The following is a 9,357-nucleotide window of genomic DNA, read 5'->3' on the forward strand; positions in this document are numbered from 1 at the left end:
TGCTGGACAAAAAAATACTTTATTAATATGCTTATATAACATATCTCAGTATTTATAGATAAAATATGTACATCAAACAACCTTCTGATAGGTCCCAAAATATATAATCTCAAGTACCTCTGCCTATACAAAACTAATCTTCAGTTTAAAATGTTACATTCATTTATCTTCCTCAACTTTTGACTCCAGTATTTATACAAATACATTTAATAAAGGTCTGACGTCGACTGACTGATCAGCTTTCGCGGGTAAAAGGCAACAGCATGAACAAAGAACAGGCCTGACTGGACTAGAAATCAAAAACTGGTAACGACGCAGCTGACGCCTAGCGTTTATGTACATGTCTCTGTTGGCGCACAAGAGACGGCAGTCTAAGACCCCTTAGTGAGTAATACAGAACTTTTACGACACGTATCAAAAATAGAGATTTACAAGAAGTATTAACAAAGTCGCTACAAGGAGGGGGGCTATAATGGTGTCTCGGGGGTTCACTGCCCGTCTGCGTGCATGGATCCCAGAGCCAGTGCCACGGTGCCCACGACAGGACCGGGCGAGAACGGGGCGCACACCAGATTCGGGGATGCCCTCTACAGCTGCCAGGGAAACCGCCGGGGGGGCGTGACGGCTATCGCGGTTGGGGACGGGGTCTCGGCCCATCCCGAGTTTGCCGGCCGCACAGCGCACAGCTGAAAGGGGGACCAGGACTACGGGTTGCGGAAACCACCAAAGCAGCACGTACAGGGATTTCGTCTTACATTCCGTGTAATAAATGTGTGCAAAGGACTCGTCCTGATGATTTAGGGCATCCGGCATATTTCACTCAGGACTTATAGCTGACATTCAACGAAAAGAGAGGAGGATCCTGCTCATAGCTCGGCATTCGGATTGGGACAGTCTCTCTGTGGATCTGCCTAGCAGTGTCCGGCTGGTTCGCTCCTCTGTTCTACCTGCCTTGTCCGGGAGATGAGGGCCGTGTCCTGCTGAGTGAAATGTGATGCCGTGTGCATCAGGCGAGAAGGTGCAGGCTCGTCAGTGGAGAGTGGCTGGGGGGAGGGCTGCTCTTAGTTACGGGGGAGGAAGAGGAGGAGGAAGACTCAACTTCGTCTCCTCCCAACAGCCTTACCCACAGATCTTGTCACTTTCAAAAGCATTAGCACACATCAGGAACAAGCTACAGAGAAGTCCTCAGTCTTTGGTTTCCATACTGAGCGGGGGCACCTGCTTCAGTGCTTGCAGCAGGGCGGGGGAGTCCATTGGAGATTGCGGGGTCATGGGGGACCCCACCTGGGGAGACACCGCAAACGACTGCGGTAGCTTCTCTGGGGAGCCACTGAGCCCGGGATACAGGACCGGCATGGCCCCGGGGTACCAGCACTTCTCCAGCATGGGCAGATAGGCGGCAGCAGAGGGTGGGATGAGGTAGAAGGGCATGCAGAGAGGGGGCTGGTGGGGAGAGAAGCCCATGTAGCTGCTGTGGACGCTGATCACCTCCCCGCTTGAGAGGGACTCGTCCTCGGAGGACTCTGCCCTCAGCCGCTTAGCTTGGGGCTCATCCATCTCCTGCTTAATGGTGCCCGCCATCCGTTCGGCCAGAGTGTACTGGAGGTGGCAGTCCTTGGTGTAATAGCCGGGCCGCTCTGTCTTAGAGTCCGTTTTCTCCAGTTCGCCCCCGTAGCCACTGTCGGTATCTGTGTCGCTGCCGCTCTGCTCGCCGCTGCCCTGTGGGTTAGTCCTCTGGATGACAGGCACGCAATTCTGCCCGTGGCCCTCGGAGACCTTTGGCTGCATCCCAGCTGGCTTCTGCCTGTGCTCCGCCCCCTTGTGGGGGGGCTCTTCCGAGTGGGGGCTGGGGGAACTCTGCAGCACCTCTGACGCTACCTTTTGCAGGTGGCTGATCAGGTGGGAAGATGTCACCTCCCTGCCAGCCTCCTGATTGGCCAGATATTGTAGGATCTCCTTGGCACAAAAGTGGAAACCAGAGCGAAACATCTCCTCGCTGTTCACTGTGCTGGGAGAGGACTGCTCACCTGCATGAAAAAAGAAAAAAGAAAACACAGAGATGATTAAAAAGAACAAAAACCAGAAAACTTTACAGTTTTTAAATGAAAAAAAAAAACAAATATGTCAATATATAATGAATATTATATTAATTACTAGATATGTATGGCTAAAAATTTTCTTGATATTTTTGAAGCAGGATGCAAGAAAATATCTTGGGTTGAGGAGGGTGACTGGTCATGTTCTCACCGATTTGCATGCCGTTCTGCAGGGCGATGATCTTCTGTTGCTGCTGTTCCAGGAGGCCGGTCAGAGCTTTCACATGCTTCAGCGTCAGCTCCAAAACCACAGCTTTCTCCAAGTGGCCCAGGGTCTAAACCACAAAACACCTCCATCAAACACTTACATACAGTCGTGTAAAATGTTTTCTGTAGCATACTTTTGCATCCACAACAATAATTATAGAAAAATACTAAAAATCATGTGACAAACTTTTTAAAAAGTTACGCTCCTTTAATTATACTGTACTAAACACGTACTACCCAGGCATTACCAAGTAGCTTTAAAATAAGTCTGTAATTATTTAAATACACACTTTTATAAAATATGCCTTAGTATTTTACTGTTAATTTTCGCTCATATGAATTACAAAAATAGCACTCTGACTAAATAGTAGCGCTATCAATATAATAGCCACCAGATGGCGCATCAGATTACGTTTGTCAGCGGAACAATTTTGACATTATTCCAAATGCAAACTTACTGTAAGTTTAAGGTGCTCTGGCAATAAATCCTTCAGTTGGGCAATGCATTCATTTATTCTGTCACGCCTTTTCTTCTCAATAAGTCGATGGGGCAGCTTGTAAGTTTCCTACCGAGTAGACGAACAAATTAATTATATTATCCAATCAACTAATGTGAGATATGTTCGAAGAAAAATATGTTTTATCGAGAAAAAAATTACAAAAATTACATATTGCATGAATATAAATACAATGAGTATTTTTTTAAATCAGTTTTTGATTGTACAATTTTACAACCCAGAAAAAAACACGCTAAATACCTTAGTCGTAATAAATAAAATCTACAAGAAATGACATACCTTACTATCCTCTCCACGTTTCATCCCCCTTCGAGATTTGTACACATACATTGGAAAATCCATCCTACAGAATACAGATAAGGAGAAACCATTAACATAAATGACATAAAAATTAAATTGGACCGGCTCCCAAGAACATGTAACAGATTTTTTATTAAGGAAAAAGTTTGCAAGTCGCACGAATTTAGCTCGCAGTTGTATTTTATATAAGGGATTTAAGCGCTAATAATGTTTTAAACTTACCCCTGTATGTCAGGGATCTCCAGCGACGGGTGTTTTACCAAACAAGGAGGCGGCTGCGCACTTGTAATCCTCTCCATTTTCTTTCTTTTATTTCTCCAGATAAAGAAACGGGTAGAAAATGCTTCTCAGTTGTTCAATCAAAATTCACAAAATGTACTTCTTGCTTGCTTGTCTGCTTTAAATGCACATCGCGGTCGGCATTTACCCACAGTTTATGAGATATAAGGTAAATAACCTGCACTGAGGATTTCACTTTCTGCATTCATCACGTTCTTATTAATATATATATATATATTTCTGTCGAAGTGCAGGACAAAGCGAGATGTTGTCAAGCCGAGATCCAAACGGAGTGAGTGTCGCCCCTGAACTGCGGCTTTGGTTAAATGTGGCGGAGTGGGTGGACTGAGCTACGTGTTAAATAAACCCTGTGACTGCGCGCGGACTGACCTGCCTCCGTCACATGAGCCTCACGTGTCGGGCGGCGAGTTCGGATCAAACGAGCGCGGTCCCGTCGCCCTCCGCGTGCGAGAAAGCGGCGTTTCCGTGTCAGACGGGCGGGTGGAGTCCCGTGTACCGCCATGCTCCACCTAAACTGCCAGCCGCAGTGCCCGAGGCCATCTGAAACGTGCGGGAGACCATGTTAGGAGCCTTACGGAGGGGGGGACGGGGGAGGGGGAGCTTGCAGTACATAGTACAGATCGGCGCGCTTGGTTTGTTGCAAAATCTGCTTTAAAGATTTTAAAGTGTCATAAACAATCATTTACGAAATAAAAATAACGAGTAACTGTAAACGAGGGAGACGATCGAGTTTGAAGGCAGAATTTGCGCTGTTAGCCACGAAAACGTATTGTACGAAGTAACACATGCGATTTATTATATTGACATATTTTTAGAGATACAAATCTTCAAACTTTTATCTCTTTAATGGCATAGATCCGTCGTAATTCACAAATAAAACGCATTTTACAACAAATATATTGGTTAAATATACTGAAATTCGGAAACTGAACGTTATCGGTTAAAACATTTAAATGAAATCTTTATTCGTCGCTTTGCAGTTTATGTGATACAATCTGGAGAGAGCTGATAGTTCCTGGACTAGTTAAATCTACTTGGTGAATTATCAGGTTTCTATATCGCCCGCAGATTCAAGCTTTTCCTCTTGTGTATTCATTTAGGGAGTTTTGATATACAGTCGACCATAATTCTACTTAGCCAAGTCTATTCTCAAATAAATTACTGAGCTGAGTGTTAAAATTATTAATGAGGAAGCACAATCGACTGCTTACTGTCTCGTATTAGACTATTAATTATTTTAACGTTACGCATATCAACTAATTCATATCAAAAGTAATAAAAACTGATACGCAGTAGCTTCAATAAAACCAGAAAAGATGTGATGGAATATTTAGCGCAGGTGATTTCCAGTTTTATATATAGTGCATATGGCATTTTCTTTATTCTTTATGTGAAAGAAAAACTAAATAAACTTCAACTATTCGGCGTTTGATAGGAAAAGCCGAGTAAGCCACCACAAGCTGAACAGCTATGAGAAAAACTACATTTCAGGGTTTCAATTCGGTTAGCAAGGGAAATCTTACATTATTTGATTTACTTAAGCCACATATGGTTTGCTAGCAATATCACAGCTGTAAATGTTTCCAGCTAGTGTTTAATGGAATACACAAAATACTGTGCGAAATGCAAACATCATTTGTATCGCAGGGACGTCGCTTTTTGTTCTGCCTCCTCCTAAGAGATGCCATGGAAAAACCGATCCCTGCAGACTCAGTGACAGCCGCAGTCTGCCGGTTCGGTAGGACGTGCGTAACCACGACGGTATTCCACTGGCAGTCCGTGCACCCATCTGCCCACGTGCACCCGTCTGCTCTCGTGCACGCGCCTGGCAGGGCGCCCACGACGGGCCGTCGCATAGACTGGCGCTGCCGGTCACGTTGATCTCCTCATGGTCCTCGCCCCTCGGCGCAGCCGCGTTGCCCGAGCTGCATCACCCGCTCAAGCTCGCGCGGCAGCAGCTTCCGAATAACGTGCCTGCGCATGGCTCGCGTCAGCTGCCAGTCCGAAGCGGAGCAGCCAATGGGGCGCGCGGAAGCGGCGCAGGGTGTCACGGGTCTGTCAAGTCGGTGTGATGCTTGTAAATGTCCAGATAGCCGATATCTCTCAGTTAAAATAAGCTGGTAACTAGTTTTTATCCGTCATACTCATATTAGACCAGATAAATATATTACCTAAGGCTTGAACTCAAGGTGAAGTATTATTCAGATATATCAACTATTTGGTAATTGACATGCAGCAGCAAAATAAGGCTCATCGTAAAAAGCAGTAAATGCACTGTTTGGCATTGCACTGACAGTGCTAAGTGTATTATTTATTTAAGTAATTCTGTGAGTGACTGAAAAATGAGAGAAAGCAATGCGACCGACTGGTGGACGGGAAAAGTACGCCGTCCATTTTAAAGCACCCACCTGGAAACGCACATGGGGCCGAAATAATTACTTGCTAGCGTACCTTTCTGTTTGCAGTTACATGATTTTCGGTTGGAACTATCTATAGTCCTAATTATACTTCTGTTCATACTTAGGTAATTAAATTTTGATGCTATACAGCAAAACTTGGTGAAAATGTATTTTTATCACCGACACAGAATTGGATGAATGGAATTTTAATATTTATTTTAACATGCATACTCATGCAAATTTTAGGTTTAAAATTAGATTACAATTAAGTGTAGAATTCTGCGCAAAACGTTTACTAAGCAGCGTAGGACATGAACTGTGCAGTCTGCGAGGTAATGCGGACGCAAACAGCACAAGTGTTATTGTCTAGCTAACATAAAACTGAGAATGTTTGTGCGACACAGACTTTAAACATTTACTTTTATGTTTGTTTTTGGGACAGATGACGGTGATTATTTTATGGTTCTGAACATAACGTTTTATTGTTAATGATTTTGTTACACCAGTTCTTTAGGGTATTGAAAAATACGTCACATACTGTAGTCTTTTTTTAAGTTACCAAAAGCAGGGAAGCCAGAACCACTAGGTAATATACTGTACAAGGTTGCAACTTGGGGCACAAACTTGCGTGATTTGAGATGACTGTTGTTCCTCTGCCTGATAGTAGATTTACAGCCATGCTCAGCACCTTTAGTGAGCCAAAGGCTCCATATTTAAGTAACGACTGTGCTATTTGCGTGTATCAGTGTTTTACTAATGATGCATGACTATAATGAATAAGTAATTGAACTTCAAACTGGAACTCAACTGAATATATTAGGCGGGAAAAGTATAAGCTGTGTGTGTTGCTGTGCATGTGTGAGATGTATATGGTATAGAAACATTTCAGTTCAAAGATGGCTATTTTCAGGACACAGGACCAGGTTATTTGTGCCAAACACTGCAGGGGATAGACACCAGTGATGAAAAAGTAGATTGTATTAAGGCTACCCAGGGTCAGGCAGCTAAATGCTCCACCTGCATGTAAGATAGACTGGTTTGATTCATTCCCTTGCTCATTTTACATCTGTGAGCGGGAAAGAAAATACGTTTTCGGTCTCTCTTTTCATGTTATACGCCAGGTGACGCTATTATGTATGAGAGACAACTGCAGGTCAGAGTCACTGCAGGACACGTTATGCTTCAAGACTCACTGGCAGTCACAATCAATACATGAATAACAAGTATATTGTTAGCCACGGTATCCGCCAAGATACACAGATTTGCAGAATTATATGCCAACACAAACACAATCCTCATTTGACTGGGCCATCGTCTTACATCATCAGCTTCTTCCTGTGCAGCTGCAGGCCTGGCAGCGGCAGTGTACTCGAGAGTCACAGTTCCCTGCTGCACGGTCGTTTCACATCACAGACGCACCAAGAGGTTTCATTCCGGTGTCAGCAGACACCAGGGGATTTCATAGGGGGTACTGAGGTAACACCTCCACCGCCTGCATGTCTGGCTTCTAAAATGCTGTTCCTTCCTTCCTCAAGTTTGAAGCCAAGGGTGACAGGTGACCCAAGTAAAGCAGTTTGCGTACGACATCAGGCAGTGACCTTGGGGCTGTAATACAGTGCTGGCCCATCTACTGATCCCGTCCTATTCCACATAATGTGACCAGTCACAGTTGTTCTCTTATATGAACAATGATTTGTATTAGTCTGCAAAGTAATATTGTCAGCTTTCTGCCCATAGGGGACGGATGAACTCAGAAAAATCAACTGAATTAAAAATTTAGGACAGACATTGGGATAAAACATTAACATGCAGTGTGACTGATTTGCGGCAGATCTGTCTGACCAAACTCATTTCTCCACGGTCACCCGTAGCGATGAAGCGCCCTTCTGCTCTGCATTACATCCATCCTTCTGTAACACAATGAGCCATTTCTCAAAACATAAAGAACAAGCCGCCCTAGATTTACAAAACTGAGAAATATATTATTTTTTTCCCCTCATCTAAATAGTGGCCAGCTTTTCTGTTTTATTGGAAGCTAAACTCTCTCATGGTCAGGGCCTCCATCCCTGACTGGGCCTGTTTCTACAGACACCTGAAGCAGTAATCCATGGGCAGATTGTTCTTCTTTTTTTTGTAACAGAAGAACCTGCTTCATAGGAATTTCTCTACAGAGCGGCGCCATAGCCAGGTGAGAGGTCAGTCATTCAGTTTAATTTTGACTAATCACACCCACCAGTCTCTAAGCCTCCCATACAGTCACTGGAAATTCCTACACTTTGTTAATAGTTTACACTCATCTGGTGTTGTAGTCTAGACGGTTGCACTTGTCGGTTTATTTCTTGAAGTACTGTGTGTGAAGTCCTATGAAATGCATCCCGTTTTATACTTGGCAACAATAAATTCATTGCCATGGTCTGGTGTTCTGCATCCTTCGTGCTCAAGCCTGCCACCCAGTGGCACTGCGACTGACCACTACCTATCACCTTGCTGGTTTTGAGCCCATAAGATGGCTCCAGGTAGCCATTTCAGGCTGAGCCCAGCTGCATTACATGGACAGCATGGCCAACAGACACATGCCTGCAAACACTACCTCCAGGGTTTTGTCCTCACATCCTCTTTCTGAGCAGCGTACACTTTTTCTTCTTGGTACTATTCATTTGGGGTTTTTTGTCTTAATTTGCCAGGTCAGTGTCTACAGCCCTGTCCACTAAGCTCATGCTCCAGATGAGATGGTTCTGTGTATCCTTAAGACAGGCAAACCGCTCCAGCACACTATACCCATAATCCTTGGAGGTTCAGCAGTTAGATCTTGAAATAGACCCGCTGCTCCTTTGGATTGAGAGGAGCCAGCTGGAGTGGTTGCCGAAAGGATGCCACCTGAACGGCACGTAGAGGAGCTGTCCCTGGCACGTCACACAGGGTGGGGGCCCCACAGAAGACCCAGGACCCCCTTGAGGAATTACATCTCCTAGCTGGATTGGGCTGCAGTCTGTGTCCCTAGAAAAGGTCTGGTCCAACCTGCTCAGCAGCCGATTCCAAGACTCATGTATGTGATTAGAAATGGCGGCGGCCTCCACGCAATACGTGTGTAAACAGATACGTAATGATTTCAGTGGGATAGCATATTGAATATTCAGTGACTCATTTAACTCCAAATTCTGCATTCTAGCTGCCAGAGGTTTAAAAAGTCAATTCCCAAGCAATTTCAGACTGCTTTCATATTAAAATGCCAATTTACATTTGTATCTAAAATGTATAAAAGATCCAATTCCATTTGTTCCAATAGTGTTAGACTGACTGATACTGACAAACAGGCACATACATAAACAGATGCTATCCCCACTAGTCCTTTGATTATTTTTTGTTTCACTATCGCTTCTTATTACAGACAGATTTTCTGATTACAAACAATTCACAATACTTTATCAGTTTGATTCCCAAATGCAAACCTGCCGTTGGTTAAACAGTCAAAGATACTGCAATTTTGTTACAAGTTGAACTACCCAGCTTCAAAATAAGTCACAAAAAACATTTAAG

General features: G+C 44.1%; 1 protein-coding gene across 1 annotated transcript; it reads right to left on the bottom strand.

The window, feature by feature from the left end:
• LOC111840600 (class E basic helix-loop-helix protein 40-like) lies at nucleotides 1–3,930 on the bottom strand. The gene is made up of 5 exons (XM_023805594.2): nucleotides 3,344–3,930; nucleotides 3,101–3,164; nucleotides 2,762–2,869; nucleotides 2,248–2,371; nucleotides 1–2,027 (listed from the first exon to the last, which is right to left on the bottom strand). The coding sequence occupies exons 1-5, from the start codon at nucleotides 3,418–3,420 to the stop codon at nucleotides 1,186–1,188; spliced, it is 1,215 nt and encodes a 404-aa protein (XP_023661362.1). The 5' UTR covers nucleotides 3,421–3,930; the 3' UTR covers nucleotides 1–1,185.
• Between the last annotated feature and the right edge of the window lie 5,427 nt (nucleotides 3,931–9,357).

The sequence above is a fragment of the Paramormyrops kingsleyae genome, chromosome 6 (assembly GCF_048594095.1).
Source record: "Paramormyrops kingsleyae isolate MSU_618 chromosome 6, PKINGS_0.4, whole genome shotgun sequence".
NCBI lineage: Eukaryota > Metazoa > Chordata > Actinopteri > Osteoglossiformes > Mormyridae > Paramormyrops > Paramormyrops kingsleyae.

Coding starts and splice junctions, on each gene's coding strand:
- LOC111840600 (XM_023805594.2), bottom strand. CDS start 3,420: ATGGAGAGGATTACAAGTGCGCAGCCGCCTCCTTGTTTGGTAAAACAC. Junction 2,870..3,100: donor AACGTGGAGAGGATAGTAAG/GTATGTCATTTC, acceptor TCTACTCGGTAG/GAAACTTACAAGCTGCCCCA. Junction 2,372..2,761: donor CAGAGCACCTTAAACTTACA/GTAAGTTTGCAT, acceptor TTTGTGGTTTAG/ACCCTGGGCCACTTGGAGAA.